The sequence below is a fragment of the Brachypodium distachyon genome, chromosome 1 (assembly GCF_000005505.3).
Source record: "Brachypodium distachyon strain Bd21 chromosome 1, Brachypodium_distachyon_v3.0, whole genome shotgun sequence".
Lineage (NCBI taxonomy): Eukaryota > Viridiplantae > Streptophyta > Magnoliopsida > Poales > Poaceae > Brachypodium > Brachypodium distachyon.
The window spans coordinates 9,955,868-9,972,946 of NC_016131.3; the positions used below are offsets into that span (position 1 = coordinate 9,955,868).

At 44.4% G+C, this 17,079-nt stretch overlaps 2 protein-coding genes across 4 annotated transcripts; both read left to right on the forward strand.

The window, feature by feature from the left end:
• The first annotated feature begins 3,744 nt into the window (after positions 1–3,744).
• Positions 3,745–4,484, forward strand: LOC100842181 (auxin-responsive protein SAUR71). The gene has a single exon (XM_003559568.4). The coding sequence runs from the start codon at positions 3,838–3,840 to the stop codon at positions 4,165–4,167; it is 330 nt and encodes a 109-aa protein (XP_003559616.1). The 5' UTR covers positions 3,745–3,837; the 3' UTR covers positions 4,168–4,484.
• A 4,091-nt stretch (positions 4,485–8,575) lies between these two features.
• Positions 8,576–16,745, forward strand: LOC100825172. 3 transcript variants are annotated; one of them, XM_010233513.3, is made up of 15 exons: positions 8,577–9,067; positions 9,999–10,061; positions 10,216–10,246; positions 10,472–10,638; positions 12,120–12,201; positions 12,353–12,414; positions 13,557–13,651; positions 13,834–13,913; positions 14,121–14,204; positions 14,466–14,582; positions 14,672–14,757; positions 14,867–14,973; positions 15,241–15,332; positions 15,421–15,497; positions 15,813–16,745. In XM_010233513.3, the coding sequence occupies exons 1-15, from the start codon at positions 8,903–8,905 to the stop codon at positions 16,275–16,277; spliced, it is 1,773 nt and encodes a 590-aa protein (XP_010231815.1). In that variant the 5' UTR covers positions 8,577–8,902; the 3' UTR covers positions 16,278–16,745. The 3 variants fall into 3 exon arrangements, with proteins under 3 accessions (XP_003561560.1, XP_010231815.1, XP_010231807.1); XM_010233505.3 differs by having other exon boundaries at positions 8,578–9,067; positions 10,216–10,378; XM_003561512.4 differs by having other exon boundaries at positions 8,576–9,067; positions 10,216–10,638.
• The last annotated feature ends 334 nt before the right edge of the window (positions 16,746–17,079 follow it).

Sequence of the window (17,079 nt, forward strand, 5' to 3'; positions counted from 1 at the left end):
TCGGTGGAAAGGTGATGAAAAGGTCACGGTAGAAAAAAAAAGTACTCCCTATTTATAGGGCGTACTGTACTGTATACCATGATGACAGGTGTTGAAGAAAATGGATGCATGGTGGAATGTGCCAAATGACAAGCACAAAGTGACAAATGGCATCCATGCACTTGGGCCCACAAAAGGATTTCTTGGTTGCTAAGAAATTGTCCAAGGGTTGAAATGTAAAATTGAAAATGACTTTTTTGAAATTTTCGAAATACTTGTTTGTAATAAAGACTTTGTATTATTTTTGTGACATATGGTGTTAGAAATATGTAATTTGAGTTTTTAAAACCTGGGGTTTCACAATCTGCCGTCGCAATTTTGGTTAAAATTTAATAGTCAAACGAATTTATATGGTTTATAATTTGGAATGGAACGAGTACCATGACACGTGCAGATCCACCTCCCCTTTGCAGGACGGGGGCAGTTGCGGAGCCTGCGTGCGTCCGTTGCGGGCGGGTGGACGGTGGCTAGATCGTGTAGTGGTAGCCATCGATCGATTGTAATCGCACCCAAACCACGCGAAGAATTAAACAAGCGATGCGTACGGCCGGCTAACGCTTCACGTGCATGCATCACGGAACCGTCCCACTGCACCCAAAGCGTTAAATCGATCGTGCGTCTGGTTCTTGCACGTTACTGGAACATTCTTGCACGTTGACTACCTGGCTTTGTTGACTAGGCGCCATGGTGCTTTTTAAGAGTGCATGATGATGTGTTCGAGTGAACCTTCCAAATGTATCAAAGGAGTGCCAATTGTTTATTGATCATTATCTTACATCATTTTTTTAAAGGAGATTATCTTACATCATGATCACCTTTTCGGACCATTTATATCAATGCCCACCTTCGTAAGCTTACATATATATAATAACCAATGTACTCGCTCCGATTTGCATTAACTGTCTCAAATTTGTTCAAATATGGACGTATCTACGCCTAAAAATCGATAAATGTAATATTTCGACAATTATTATGGAACGGACGAGTAATAAAGTTCTAGAAAAAATACTAAATTAATTCCCTTTCAAATTGCAATATTAAGTACCCTTAAGGTGGCCGATATTTAAGATATTTTGAAGTGTCAAAATTATCACAATTATTGTGATACAATGTGCTCTCCCAGAACATTCTAGAATCCCTGAAAGCACCAAAACATGTGCTCTCGAGGAAAAAAAGATTTTCAAATGTCAATATTTGAAAATACATTTCGTGCGTGTGTAAATTTGCAAGGAGATCTTCTGTGCCCTCTGTGAAAAAGCAAGTTTAGGCTTAAAAATTATGTCAACAATTTGGTGTATTATCGATTCATCATCAAATGGTCCTCTAGAGCACTCAATTTGTTTTGTTTTCTAGACACAAAGTTGTTTTTGTAACAACTTAAACACACATAAATACTAACATGCATGTAGAAACATAAGAACATATTTTGGACATTTCTTTACTGTTTATTCAAGGCATGCTCTAGGATCCATATTCAATCATGTCTCTACACATAACGCATCTCGCTGGTAGCAAGTTGAGGACAAACCGTTCGGAACAACACAATCACAAAAGTGAAGACTGGACATGTCAATCTCTAAAACGGACACTAGGTCGTCAATAGTCCACAGTCGACGTCCTAGTGAACAAGAGACCGCCGAAATATATGTGCAAAGTAGTGGTCCAAAAAAGTGAGCGGCCCATATATGTGCAACCTGATCGGACGGGTAGGAATGTCCAAATCGCCAAATGGAAAGTTGGCTTCATATATATTGGTGGCATTAGAACGCTAAAACATAGCTAAGTTTTGCTGTGCTTACAAATGTTACAATATAGTATAGATGCCTCTTCATCTTTTTGAAGGAACCTTAAGTACATACATACTTCCTCCGATTCATAATTGTCTTAAATTTGTCCAAAAATGAATGTATCTATGCCTAAAAAGCGTATATATACATGTAATATTTCGACAATTAATATGGCTCGGAGGGAGTATCTTGTAGCTGCACTCTTGGCTACTGTTGGCGTTTAGGGTTTCAGGGGAGGTGTGCTTACCATGACAGGTGGCTATGGCTCAAACAACCAGAATTTAGTAGCGGTTCTTAGGACAAAATAAAACTTGCTAGTGCGATTACAGGTTGTTGAAAGTCCAACGGTATTGCAAGAAAGATCAGACGGCCGGCTAGCAATGCTTATGTTGCCAAATCCTACGGTGGACGAGGCAGATGTCCTGAGGAAAACCAGGGATGGCCGCATTTTGTTACCTTCAATAATAATGCAATATAATATGTACATGTCGCTTCCACCTTTTTGAACAAACTTTACATATCTCGTTGACCGGGGGATATGATAAGTAACACACACCTATGAGTGTTTCATTTCAGTGGTGCGGGGTTCCTCCGGTCCAAGAAAATTGCTGGTAGAGCCGGTAGGTTTTGACTCCAGTACACACACGGTTATCATAAATTATTTACACGCACACCTTTGTGCAAAAGATATTAGAAAAGATACGGATGCAAAACGGATGGCACCAACGACACAATATATAACTAAGGTTCGGACTTAGAGTTCATCACTGTCAGGCTAAATTTTGTCCTAAACACAATGTACCACTTCTGCAGGGATCGAGGATATGAATATATGATTGCTACCTAGGTTGATGAGAAGATAGATTTGTCGTCGGCCGGGGTCCCTGTCAGACATGAACTGCGTGCGTCCCAAATTGCTGAAGCTGCTGTGCTCCCAAGCCCCAACACCGTGCGCGCATCAGGCTTTACAAATTGAGTTCACAGCCTCACATGGACACTACGCACACCAAAGCAAGTTTTACCGCTGACTCGTATGGCTATTGTCTATTGACGGAAAACTTCATTACATGTAAACCGCAGTTATTGTTTGGTAAACACAAGCGCAGACCGGACGGCCGAAAATGCTCGAGGTGACGGTACAGAGGACTGGCCAAACCCCATGATCACCGGCTGAGGAGTCAAAGGCCGGACGTACTACGTTCGGGCAACAGTAGCAGATCGGACCATGTCCCCCGTCCACCTTTGTCAGTTCCTGCCCGCATGCTACTGTGCCCTGTGCAAGTCAAATGGGGCCCCGGAGGCGCCAACGCCACCGTACGCTGTCGGCCAACATCTCGATTGGGCCCTATGCTTTAGCTTTCCTGTGCCAGTGCGGCGTCGCGCGCCCGGCGCTCGACACGTCAAGGGATTCTCCTGTTCCAGATTGGGAAATGATCATGGGTCGTGCCCGACTGGCCGTTGCTGTACGCCTGTACCTTGGACGAGAGTTGCATGTCGGAAAGAAAATGAGTGGGGAGTACGCAGACGTACTGCTGAACCGCTAGTACCTCTCCTCTACTGTATGCACGCACAGTACTCGTGTGCCGATGCCCGACGCACAGCATCCCAAGGCATTCAACGTGCAGTCTCCAAGATTAAAAAATGGGAAAGGAGACAGAAGACACCGAGATTTCGCACGCCTGCCTGAGCTACTACCACCCGTAAAAGAAACGCAAAAGAAATCGACGATCAAAAGAGGAGATCGATCGTACTGCCGGACCACGTCCTACCACTTGTACCTTCCACCAGGGCCCCCGACTCGACATCCCCCACTGCACAACCGGGCCCGCAACGTGACACGTCATCGACGGACCCGCTCAACGCCTCCGCGCTATAAATAAGCGGACCAGCCCGGCTTGCCTCTCGTATTCAACTCGGGCAGTCAGTCAGCTCCACTCGCGCAGCAGCCAAGTGGACTGTGGGCGCACGCAGCACCACGACGCCTGAGACAGCCAGATCGGGAGAAGAGAAAATGAGGCAGCTGATCCGGCGGCTGTCCCGCGTCGGCGACGACTCCTCCTCGCCCCCGCCGTCTCCGGGGCGGAAGCAGCGGCGGGGCGGGAAGGCGGTGGCGGCGCCGGTGCCGGAGGGCCACGTGCCGGTGCACGTCGGGGACGGGAGCGAGGCGGAGCGGTTCCTCGTGCGGGCCGAGCTGCTGGGCCGGCCCGCGCTGGCCGAGCTCCTGGGCCGCGCCGCGCAGGAGTACGGGTACCACCACCAGGGCCCGCTCCGGATCCCCTGCTCCCCCGACGCCTTCCGCGCCGCGCTCGCCTCCGTCGCCGCCGCCGGCGACTGCCGCTAGCTAGCCGGAGATCGAACCCAGCCCACCCAGGCACGGCCCGGTTTAGTTCTTCCGCGGGCCCCTAGTGTTGATACCGCCTGGGAGATTAGCTTTGGGTTTGGCTTTCCTTTTCCGTTTTTTCCGTTTCCGTTCGGGGTAATCAATGTACCACCTGTAACGGCTGGTTGACTAGCAGCAATGGGCAATGTACTAGCTGTACTCTACCAAATTTGAAGGCTACTCTGCAATTTTAATGCAGTAGTGCTGCTCCCTTTCGTTCAGTGCTAGCTGTACTCTACTCTGTTCTGTTACTTCTGTACCAGCGATTTTTCCTCTGATTTTGGTATGGCACTTCGGTTACTGCTGGGTTGGCTTGAACCTTGGCCTACTCAAATTATGAGTAGTTTGCGGCCGTGTGAAGCAGTCCAGAATACATCGAGAGTATCGGAACACACACGATTCATAGAGACTTTTTTTTTCTCTGAAACATTGTGTGGCATGGTTTTTGGGTGCGTGAAGAAGCGGTTACTGCAGGGCATTGGTTCTAGTACCTGTTTGTTCGGGCTTTTGGCAATCTCAAAATCAAATCTTCTATTTACACATGAAACTTCTATTTACACATGAAACTCTGAAAAACACCTTCGATAAATCACCGAAACCTGAATCAAAATCAAAAGTCCAAAACAGACAGGACAGTCCAAAAGTTCGAGCGACTCCTAGAGCAGCGAGACACGCAAGGGGATCTTTGGGAGGAGCCAATTGATCTCGGCCGGACGCTCCGGTTACCGACGTGTCTTGTCACTTTGCTTGCAACCGTCGTTAGCGCAGAAAGTAACCGCACGGAGTCCGAGGTAGTGTCATTTTGGGCGGATTTTACCAAGTAGCTGTCGACGAAACTGTTTCTGATCAGGTTTGCCTTCTCCTTGAGTCCTTGTTGGCTAATAATGCGGCTTAAACTATTTTATGCTTGGAATGTGTCCCGTTCTTTTCACAGGAAAAAAGGGAGGCAGCACCATCGCCATTATAAATTTCGCACCTGGAAGAAGAAGAAAAAAGAAAGAAAGCAACGGCTCAGATAATTACCGCCGCTCACCCGCGCTCTCTTTCGCTACTTGTGCGGTCTATCCAGTACGTACTGTCGTCTCACAATATTTATCTCCCGTCTCGTGAGTCCAGAGCGCCGATCTCCTCCGTCCGCCGCTAGTGGTAGCTAGTCACAAATCCTGTTGACGGGACGTAAAATCGGTGTCCCGATGCTGGCCGGTTGCGGCTCGGTTACCGGCTTGCTTCTGGCAGGCGCGGCCTAGCTAGCCTGCCTAGACCCCTTGAGTAGGTGCCCGTGAAGGATTTTGACAGGAAGAGGCCAAGCGATCATTCTCGGGCCTTGTGCACTCACAGACTTTTGTTGGCCTGTGACACAAAGCAGTCCTACTGCACCACCCCTCCCTTTTTTTTTACCGTCTCGTTTGATCGTGCCTAGCACCTGTCTGAAGAGTATACCAGTTGCAGCAGCGCGGCGCAGCCCCGCGCGTGGCGCGTCGGGTCGTTTTCTGTTGGTCGACGTTGGGTCGTGTTTCCTTCTCGCTGCATGTGGTGGTCTGGTGGACGACATGCAGGGGAGACTGTGCAGCGTAGGGGACGAATCCTGGCCTGGGGCGATTCGGCGGCAACAGGGCTCGCCTTGTCCGCCGCGGCCGGTAGGTGCTTCTCTGCTCGGTCTCGGGACAGGGTGGGTCGCGCGTCCTTCTACCGCACGGCTGCACGGACATACAGTACCTGAGCGGTGAGTGCCGGGTACCTCAACTGTCCTCGCTTCCTATGTACACCGACATTCCAAGCATGATACTTCCTCCGTTCCTGCGAGGCTGCGTCGGCGCGTTGCTGTCAGCCGTCGACCGCCGCGACTCGCGGGAGAAGAAAAGCGATTGATTGCCGATTGGGAATTGGAACAGGCGGACGCGCGAGGTTATCAATTGGGTTGAACTTGCGTTCTGTGTCCCTTCATCGATTGGAATAGGCCAACCAGCCAGCCTCCTAGGCGGATGGGCCTATACCTTATGGGTCAGCTGGGCTGCTTTTTATATTGCTGCCGGGCTTTTGAATTAGGCCTGGAGATGAAAAGGCCTAATAGCCAGACAGAATCGCATCTGCTGCCTCCGTTCCGGTTTACAAGGCTCACACTCGTCTCTACGTTGAAGATTTAACTATGACATGAGTTTTATATCATAAAAATTATACCATTTCAAACATCAAATGTTATATTTCTAATGGTATAATATTTGTGATATAAAAATTATATTACATTAGTTAAATCTTCAACCTAGTGATGCGTTGGGGCCCATATACCGAAACGGAGGCAGTACGCGGCAATTTGTTTGGCCCCTTCCCCCGGAATCCGTCCCGATACGTGTGCGACGGTCTTATGAGCGAAATTTATCTTGTCGGTATGAGAATTTAGTTTCAACCGATTTGGCAGTTAGCTCTACGTTAGGAGAAGAATCAAACAGATGGTTATCCTCGGGTTTGGATCAAACGGGTCTTTCTAACTCATGAGGTTAGAAGTCCGCACATACCTCATGCGACAAGTCTCAAGCACGGGATGAGCCTTGACGTGCTCAGTATGCATCACAGGGTGCTCTCTCGAGGAGGATATCACTTTCTAAATGGTCTTCTTTGGCCCAATAAGTTTGGTCAACCTATAATGAAAACAAAATGTACTTACAGTACAAGTTACAAACATTAGTCAACACACACGTAGATAGTTGATTTGCTACATAACAAAAACAATAAGTAGCAGGTCAGTTGAGGTTAGGACGCTTTGAATCGTGTCAGGTGTAAACTATTCGCATTTCAGATTATATGAAACTTCTATTTCTATTTATCCAATCTTTAATCCGGAGTTGTGGTCGTTATGAAAGTACCCTTTAGACCCCACTAAAATGGAATATTTTTGTCTTTTTCTTGAAGCGGCTTGATAATCAGTTGAACACTTCAACTGTTCTCAAAGTTGAACTAAAATATGTACCACCCTCCTATTAAAAACCAAACAACCCAAAAAATCTCTTAGCGGAACTTGATTCTTTATCGATAAAATTATATTCATGTATTCAAATTGTACATGGAAGCTATAAATACGAGCCCTCCATTCAAAATTGAAAAACCCAACCAAACTCTTGGCTGAACTTGATTCGTTGTCAACGAAAGTCTATTTTTGTATTCCAATCGGGTCCAAATTACATGGAAGTTTATACTATTCGAGCACTATCAAAGTCGGTCGTAACCCTTGTATACCTGCCATGGAACAGACACGACCGCATGAACGTGCAAAAATAGTTAATTCTCGGGAAATGCTGAAAGCACCTTATAGGATTACCTTATTGTCTAGAGCACTTACCGAACTTGGTTCGGAAAAACTACGAGTCCGAATTATATGCGGATTGGCGGTTTTGCCAACGGCGGCTACCTTTTGAGTCACTTCCCTAAAGCGAATCGGAGAGTTAGGTCTGAAATAACATTGCAATTTATGAATTGCGTGTTGAAGCAACTATTACATGAAAAAATAAATAGATTCTCTCTGACCCCATTTTTCTTGAATACTCTCGTGTCACCCTAAAGTAGGACGAAGGTTTATTTCTTTCGGACAGTGAAAGAATTTTCTTCCTAATAGTGAGAAAAAAAAGTCTAGCCTCTGGGTTTATATTCTAACTTCTGACTTGTATTTTTGGACTACTTGGTTTTCATTGAAAACATAAAATCTCCAACCATGCACATGAATGTCCCTTCCCTTGCTCTCCCTAGCTTTCCCTCCTTGTAGTATTCCGTTTTTTTGCTAGATTTTAATGTGAATTACCTTGCTCCCCACGTATCAATTGTCCCTAGGTTCGGCGTTAGGTAATTCCTCCGATCCATAACAAATTATCCCAAAATAATGCTCCTCCGATCCAAATTACTTGTTGCAACTTTGTCTACATACGTATGTATCTACACATTGGAACGTTTCTAGATACATGCTCGTATCTAGACAAAAGTTGTGACAAGTAATTTCGACCAGAAGGAGTAACTACATGTACATGGGTCTGAATCGACGAGTAAAATAAGATCACATACGTGTATCATCTGATTCTAAAATCCTAGCTACTGTCCCTTCGGGGACATCCGATAAATAAAATCCTAGCTACTCCGAGTCCCAGTACACGCAACGAGATTTCACAGACAGACAATTTTCTTTTGCGTCGCGCGAGAGTCTAGAGACGCCGGTCGGGGTTCACGAATGCCGAATGCGACGTTGGATTTCTACGCAGCAGAGCAGCGAACCGACGTGCCGCTGCCAGTAAAATTTGCCGTGTGCGTCCCGCCGCTTTTACACCTGCCGCCACGCACGCACACATGTTAGCATGGCCCGTTCCCCAAGAAAAAAAGCATTGGCACCAGGAAGGCCAGAACAACAAGAAAGCGAGCAGTAGGAAAGAAAAGGGGGGCGAACATATCGAAACGTACGCACATCACATGCGAACTGCCCCCAGAAAATTCAAATCCCAACCCAACTCAACTACCGAAACCTATTTCTCAAGGACCGGATTAGGACGAGCGGCAGCCGTGTAGCGGGGCGCGCTTGGAATTCTCGATCTGCTCTCCAAGGGCCCTCCTCTCGACCGAATCGAAGCTTCGGCGGGGATAGAAGGAGAAGGAGTAGGTGGACGGCCGCGGGGCCCTGGTTAGGGTTTGGAGGTGGTCGTCGGCGCCGGCGGGGAGGGAGATGGATCCGGAGCAGACGTTCCTGCGGGTGCACGCCCGCCTCTCGGGGATGCTCTCGCAGCTGCTCACGCCGCGGATCCGCCTCGCGCTCGAGTACCTCTACCTCGCTGGCGCCGTCGCGCTCTTCTGCCTGCTCGTTGTCATGCACACCAACTTCGTGCAGCAGGTGAGCCTAGCCCTCCCCGTTTGAGGGAAAATTCGCTTGCCTAGCCTTCTGCCCTTTTGGAGTATGCGATTAGGACAGGGCTTATGTTGAATTCGTGCTAACCACGGTGATTTGGTTTCGGGGCAGTGCTATTGCGTTCATTGGCGGAGCTAGCCATTTAATTGAGCCTGGGCAAATTGTATGCTCTTCATTTAGGCCAGAGTTTGCCCAAATAACCTGTTGATTAACCCCTTGATTTAACCACCATGCTTACCTTGTTTTAAAGGGAGTACAACTGAGGAGCCCGGGCGGGGTAGCCGGGCGGTGGCTCCGCCCCTGATTGCGTTGCCAATTCGATGTAAAATTGGGCAAAACAAGCTAACACTGAGGCTGTTGACGATTTCGTGGCAAAGATATTAGGAGCTAATTTGTTTCCGACAAAAATCTATGTAAAATTGTTGCCGGATGAGTCCAGTGTTAGTTACTGATTAAGATGCTTTTATAACTTGAACATCAACTTATGTCCTGCTCCTGCTTCATTTTAGTTACCCTGAATATCATGCATTCTGACCTACTACAGCAGAAAAGCTCAAATTTACTTTTATTTTTGCCATTCATCAATTCGCTAGTTTGGTGGTTTCATGTCTGGACTGCCTTTTGCTTTCTTTCCATCTTTTGCATTCTTCATAACAATGTTTTCCAAACTTGTGTACCTTGGTGCTTATGTTTCGTGGTACAATTTAAGCATACCTAAAGGAGAAAATTTCAAGTACTGTTCTATTAGTTAAGGGCAAGGTTTAAAATTGCGGTTTTCTTGGCTTAGCGAGAAGGATATCAAACCGTTCTATTTGGTGCTCAGTCTCTAATATTTCGTTTTTTTAATTGTTTGGACCATAGTTGTTTAGTCTGCATGTGTAGCCTCTCATCTTTGAGTTGTCTTTTTCATGCGAAGCCCGGCTGCTCGAGTGAGTTTTCTGGGATCGAATTTGGTGAAGCACAACTTGTCCAGATCAAGGTATGAATTGAACTTTATTGAGCACGCCTATCTACCTTTTTTTTTTACCTGGAACTCCTGTATAATAATGTTTTCCTGTTTGCAGTAATAGTTCATGTTTTCTATTGGTATTATGGTGTTGTCTGTAAAGTATTACTCTTCTTTTGAGTTGTAGATAATCAGTGGGGGCCTATGGGCCAGCAAAGGTGCGTCTTATATTATGGATCTCCAGAACCTGGGGCGTTCAGCTGAGAAAATTCTAGAGGTTAATGGTGATAAGTTCAATATTTTGGCATCTAAGTTTTGGTCGACTTGGGTTGGTCCTGGAGCTAGAAGGAGTAAGATTATGTTTAGAACTTGGAAGGGAGACAAAGAATTTGAACCACAGTCAGAAACTGCCGCTGACGCAATTGTTACTGCAATCATTCCAGGAGTACCGGAGTTGAAGACAACTGGAGAGGGTTCTGTACATCATCCTTTATCTGCTAAAGAATCATTTAAAGCTGCAGTTTCATATTTAGTCAGAAAGTGGTACTCTCGTGTTTTCTTATTTTGGAGGAACATAAAGCAATTTTCAGATAATACTCTCCAACTAATGGTAAGAAGCTTGAGCAATACTCCCTCCATCCAAAAAGAGCCTGTATTAGTTTTTGTAATTTTTCCTAAATTAACTGTCATATTAGCACTACTCATTAAATCCTGGGTGTTGGCACTTGGCAAGCTACATGCAGAGCAATTATTGTGTGAAATGGGTTGCATGCAGCGATTAGTGGGAGGTAATTAATTGCAGCCGCTCGTAGCGCCAGTCCGTCTGAGGAAAAAGCACCGGCAGAATGCATTCATCATTGCATGCAGCGATTTACTGGGGGAGATATTTAATTGCAGCGGCCTTGGGTTCACTAAGAGCCATTTGTCTTGGTATTTAGGATTTGTCTAATACGACCTATAAATTGGGACAAATGGAGTATTATTTTAGACCCCGATTGTCATGAACTAGGTTGATAATGGCTTTAGGGCCTGTACGTGGTGACCCTGGACCCAAGAGGCGCGATGGTGCCTTGAAAGGCAGCCGCACCTCAAGGGCAGGGAGGTAATAACTAGATTGGTTTATTCTTGACTTGTGTCTCATAACGATTACAGGGGGCCCTTTTATAGGGAAGACTCGACTTGAGATCCAAGAAACTAATCTCTACTTCCCTAACGAACCATATCTTAATATTCCTATCTTAATCTCTTGCCTAACTAATTTAGAAGATACTACTGGGAATCGTCCCTTATTTGGATACCTAGGGCTGCGCCCCCAACAGGGATGTGCATGTACGCCCATGACACCTGTTTTTGTAGTGCAGCTTTCCAGAATATGCCCCAATAGTTGGTCCTTCAAGAATCATGTTTGAGGTAACACAAATGCTGTTCAATCATGGAGAAGAAAAAAGGTGTTAGGTGCTAGCCTTGCAAAATTTTTTTTTGTTGGTGCTTGTTACCTTCCTATTTGCTTTGTGAGGAACATGTGTAAGATGCAAACTAGTAGTATTGTTTTGTCAAGATCAAATTCAGTATGTTTTAGATTAAGAAAAGCGGACAGTTATCAAGTGTATGTTCTGTTGGTGCCCCTATTTACCATGCCAATCTTGGCAGCCTATGTTATTTTGGCCTTTGTTTCGTTGGTTCCGTTAAATTTGGTTGCCTATAGAATCTTGCCCAGCCACCTCATCTTCTCTTTACAAGTTTTGCCAAAATTTGGGCATCCTAGGGCCAAGGAACCTCCACCTCACCTTCTCTTTACAAGTTTTGCCAAAATTTTGGGCATCCTAGGGCAAGGAACCTTGGCCAATTTTTTGTCTGGCCAATGGTTGGCAAAAATTGGTAGGGCATGAATCAAGCATACGTTACGATAACCCCCCTCCCCACCACTGAATCCCATAAAGTGACATCATGATTTTTCTTTTGTGGAGTTGCTCTTTCATGATCCTGTGGTACTGCTTTATGTACTGTAATACTTATTAGTCAGTCATACATATACATACTTTCTTCAGTATTCACAAAAGGTTAATCTTTTCTTGCTATTACGAATGACAGGTCAGATCAAATTGGAACGACTTCCTCCACATCATTAAGGATCTTCAATTACCAAGCATGGAACATCTTCTTTCAACTATAGGTAATGTTTGCACTTTGCAGTGAAGTGGTCATATTCTCTGGTTCCTCCTGGAATGGCACCTGTTTGACTTTTATTAACTCTATCCCTTGTCTGCTGAACTCCCAATATTTGTTTTCTTAGAATTCTCACTAGGTCATGTTGTTTGTAACAGTGCAGTGGTTTGAGAGAAGAAGCAAAGCATTTGAGCCCACATATTTATATGGTGTGGAGAAGGTAAGGTTCTTGCATATTGATATAACCTCGTTACTTTGATCGTTGTACTATGCTGCTTGACTACTTGTTGATGAGCTTCTTTCTAGCTGTGATTTTTGTTGAAAATGACTGTACTTTGTAGACTCTTCTTAAAAGAGAAAAATGCATCAAACTCGTGGAAGTTTTTTTACATTCCTCCCCAGACAATCAATTTACCTTCCATGCTGCGTAAGCTTGCATTTGTCTGCACAACCCCTTCAAAGTTCCTTCCGCAAAAACACATGTGCCTTGCACGTGAATTCTATTTGCCAAATGGATCTACACAGCAAAGGGATACTCATGTGCAAAGCAATTCCACCAAGGTTCACTGCGTATGACGAATGGTGGTGACCAAACCATGAAATCAGAGATGTACGGAGAATATGCAGAATCCCATGTTCCCGAGTAAATATTTGAAACCAGTAGAGCTTTGTATCCAGGCTTGTTCTTTCTTGCAAGGCTCTCCTTATCATTGTGCTTGAGCAGTTTGACGATGACCAGTGTCAAGGAAAAGCCCACCTTGTTGGCTGAGGAGCGCTGTGTGGCTGTCTCCTCCACCTTGTTGGGCTAGGTTGATCACGGTGGCATGGATCTCTGCGACCTCGCTGTTGAACTCCTCCCTGTGCTGGTCATCTCCATGTTCATTTCGGCGATGATTTGGCGCACGGCGTCGAGGCCCCTGTGTTGTGCGGCGAGGTAGAGCTCCGTGTCGTTGTGCTGGCCGGTCACCTGCATGATGTACTTATAATTGGGTTTCAGTGTGGCATGCCAGCTGTAGATGATTAGAAATCCTAGTTAATCTGGTTGTAAATTTAGTCTTATTGGGTCATTGATCTACATATGTCGTTGTGCATAGCCATGTTGTTCCATGTGATGCCACCGCATGCACTCACTGGACTCCATGTGAGCAAGATTCATTAGCTAACGGCAGATTGGAGTTACAGCGCAAATGGAGGTCAAGGTTAGACAGCCCAAATGTAAACCAAAAATTCGGGGAGGAAATTTGAGAAAATCACATAATTGTAGAGAGCCCCAATGCATTTTTCTCTTAGTACTAACTTTTCTGTCTAGCTTTGTTATCTTACTAGTATTCACTTTAGAAGTTGTTGCTTTCTTTCCTGCAGGGATATTTCTTGCTTTCAGAAGGGGCTAAAATTCGTCATGGAGTCCGAACTATAAATATCACAATTTCTGCTCGAAATCCTTGCTTGGGAAATAGGTAATTATCAAGCATTTTGTTGGATTCCACCCTGTTAGTATGCAAATTGCAAGTTTGCTCATATATTTCACTGATCTTTTCACAAGCTTAAGAACACTGATTGTGACAATTTTTGGGAACCACATCCATACAAGGTACAAGCAAACCACAAATGCTTACACTTCTTTTCCTTCTTTTTTCAGGTGGCAGCAACTTTTAATCAACAGCATTGTTGGCTATGATACTATACTTACAAACAGCTTAGTGAATTCTCCTGGTCATGGTAATCTTCTGATATGATCGTGTTTGCGCTGGTCTTAACTATCACAATTGTTTTATGCAATGGTCACACATATAGTCCATGCTGAAATAATGACAGACTGGCTTGCTTGGAAGCATGTTAAATGTCAGAATGTTAGCAATCTATTTATTTTTCTTCAAGATGATCCATTATAAACTATGTTCGTTTTTTCCTCGGTATAATACGCAGGTTATCTATATAACTTTCAGACAAAAGAGCTTTATGATCTCAGTTACGGTCATGAACCACCAGCAGGTCCTACAAGATTTGGAGGTTCGCATATAGTTTTCAAATTATGTTTTCACAAAACTTTTACCTGACTTCGTGTTGCATTTTATGGTGTATTTAGCCACACTGTAGTTTCATACCTGATAGTTTGTACTACTATTCATGCAACAAACCTTTGTGACAATCTGGAACCAGAATAGTTTTGAATTTTCTAGCAGTTCTTTGATTGCCTTTCATATCTTATAGGAGTCCTATCTGATTTATGTTTATCAAATTCTGATGCATCGCCCCTTTGGTGTTTTGCAGATTATTTTGTGACAAAATGTGGTGTCCTTCTAATGTCACTCTTTGTTTTCTTCACAACCACCATGTCTGTTTCATTTACCCTGAGAGAAACACAATCCCGCATGCTTAGGTTTACAGGTTTGTGTGTTTCTTCATGTAGGTTGTGACAACTACTAGTTGATTCATGAATAATAGGCAATACATGTTCTCTTGCTTGAAATTTTCAGTGCAGCTTCAACATCATGCACGGCACCAGCTGCCCACATTTCAGCTGATATTCGTTCATGTCATTGAATCGTTGGTTTTTGTTCCGGTAAGGCAGAACATTTCAATGTAGTTAACCGGCTGAATTCATGTGGGAAATGTATGTGTACTTCAATAATTCTGCATACTTACTAATTATTTTGTGCTGATCTCTGTAGATTATGATCGGGATCCTCTTTTTTCTTTTTGAGTTCTACGATGACCAGTTGCTCGCATTCCTTGTGTTGACTCTTGTATGGTTATGTGAGCTTTTCACAATGATCAGGTGACTATTACTGGAATGCTTTATGATTACTTCTGCGAAACTTCCATCCTGCTATATTAATCATGTGAGATTGTGAGGGAACAACTAGGCTTGTTCATTGAACTGATGAAAGAGCAGTTAGATGTACTTCAGGATAAAGAAAGCTTGACCGATATTACGAGGCACTTGAACATAATATAGATTCACTTGCAAGCATATTCTTGTCAGAAATAATATTGTGTGTTCATATTGACTTAAGCTGAACTAGTTATATTACACCTGTTGCAGTGTGCGGACATCTATATCAATGCAGTTCTTTCCGCGCTTTTTCTTGTTGTATTTCCTGGTTTTCCACATCTACTTCTTCTCGTATACCTACGGTATGTAGTTCGGCATGTTTTTTTTTGGAACTTGCTGTTGATAAATTAATCGTGGTATCCTAAAGCTACATGTTTTCCATATTCTCAGGCTTCTCATACCTGGCTTTCTCTGCGACTGCTGCATTCATGCAACATCTAATCTTATACTTTTGGAATCGTTTTGAGGCAAGTTAATAATCCAATTACTTCTGTACCTTTGTATTCCCTTGTTTATTTATTCTAGCATGTAAATCCCAGTTCACACTTTGTTCCCTTGGGCATGATGCCTAAGCCATTTGTAGATTCTGAAAACTGCTTAGGATGTATTACTTGTCACACTTTTCACGCATTAAATCCGGAAAGATTACATGATGTCAGTAAATTGGCTGAAGAGCTAGATATGCTGACACAAGATGGTGTGAAGATTCTATAGTAGTTTCGGTAGCTCCAATATCTCCTCAACCCGTGGTAGTTACATGAGATTGATTTGTTGTATGTCAGGTGCCAGCCCTTCAGAGATTCATTAGAAGCCGAGCTCAGATTCACCAACAGACTGGTGTTCAGATTACATCCTCTACCATCTACACTACGTCGACATTACATTTTGCAAGGGTAAATGTGAGGGACCCTAACACAATAAATGATGGCCTTGGTGCTGCTCATGAAGCAGATACCCTTCTGGCTCAGGATGAACCTAACAGGAATCAACAAGAGGACCAGCTAAATGAAAATGTCGAGACAGCAGCGAGCAACCCTCTCCAATATCAAGACCAAAATCCTCCGCAAGCTGGCAATGCTCCTGCAGGCTCCGGTTCCTTGAATCCATTTGGTTCCCTTTTGCTGTGGTTGTTGGGCGGCGGTGCTTCTGACGGCATTGTTTCTTTCTTCTCCATGTTCAGAGATGTCCGTGATCATGGTCAGGATTACACTGATCCACCTCGAAATGAAAATGAACAGGTGACCTAGAAACATGAAGATGAAAATGGAGAAGTGGAGAACGAAATGCCAAACCGGGGTGGGTGATTGAGCGAATGTGCTCTGCTTTTAAGCTGATACTGCACCTACATGCCCCCTTCAAAGGATAATGACGAATATGCATAGCAGCTTACAGACAGGTGTCGGCTGGAAATGCCAAGTTATCTCTGATCTGTCCATGTTTCATTTTGGTTGTTGGGTAAGGCTGCTGAATTGTATCTATATCATGACATGTACATTCCTACCGTCTGAATGGGGAAGCCCGTTCAAGTCCTGTACAGAAATGTTCTTCAACTCGCTTCATTGTGGGTGCTGCGCAATTCTTTTTGTTCTCCTATAGGTCGGAGGTGCAACATGTGTATTGCAGTTGTGGTGTGCATCATTGAATGCTACCAACGAATGGTATGACTTGTACTATCACATGTTCCAGCTCAATGCACATTCATTACTTGGTAACTCGGTAAGGTATCTTTTGCTGGTATAATTCGTTGGGTGAATTGGCTACGGTGGCATATCAAAATGTCCTGGTTGTACTGCATTCGCTGATTGTGAAGATGAACAACGCTATCGTCTTTACCAGATAACCAATGGTCATACGCCGGTAGGGCATAACCGAGACTAGGCAACCAAGGGTCACTCGACGGTAGGGCATAACCGAGACTAGGGTAATTCTTTTGCTATATTTATAACGAGAAATATTTCAATACCAAATCGGAAAACTGTACTAGTTTTTAGAGATAAATCAAGGTTCTTCTCTGGACTGTAAAGGGCCTCATCCTATAGTGCATCTGAA

Bases quoted from the DNA above. Each gene is read 5' to 3' on its own strand.
- LOC100825172 (XM_003561512.4), top strand. From the start codon at position 8,903: ATGGATCCGGAGCAGACGTTCCTGCGGGTGCACGCCCGCCTCTCGGGG. The intron at 12,202-12,352 runs GTAATGTTTGCA...TGTTTGTAACAG, and splicing joins ACATCTTCTTTCAACTATAG to TGCAGTGGTTTGAGAGAAGA. The intron at 15,498-15,812 runs GCAAGTTAATAA...GTTGTATGTCAG, and splicing joins ACTTTTGGAATCGTTTTGAG to GTGCCAGCCCTTCAGAGATT.
- LOC100842181 (XM_003559568.4), top strand. From the start codon at position 3,838: ATGAGGCAGCTGATCCGGCGGCTGTCCCGCGTCGGCGACGACTCCTCC.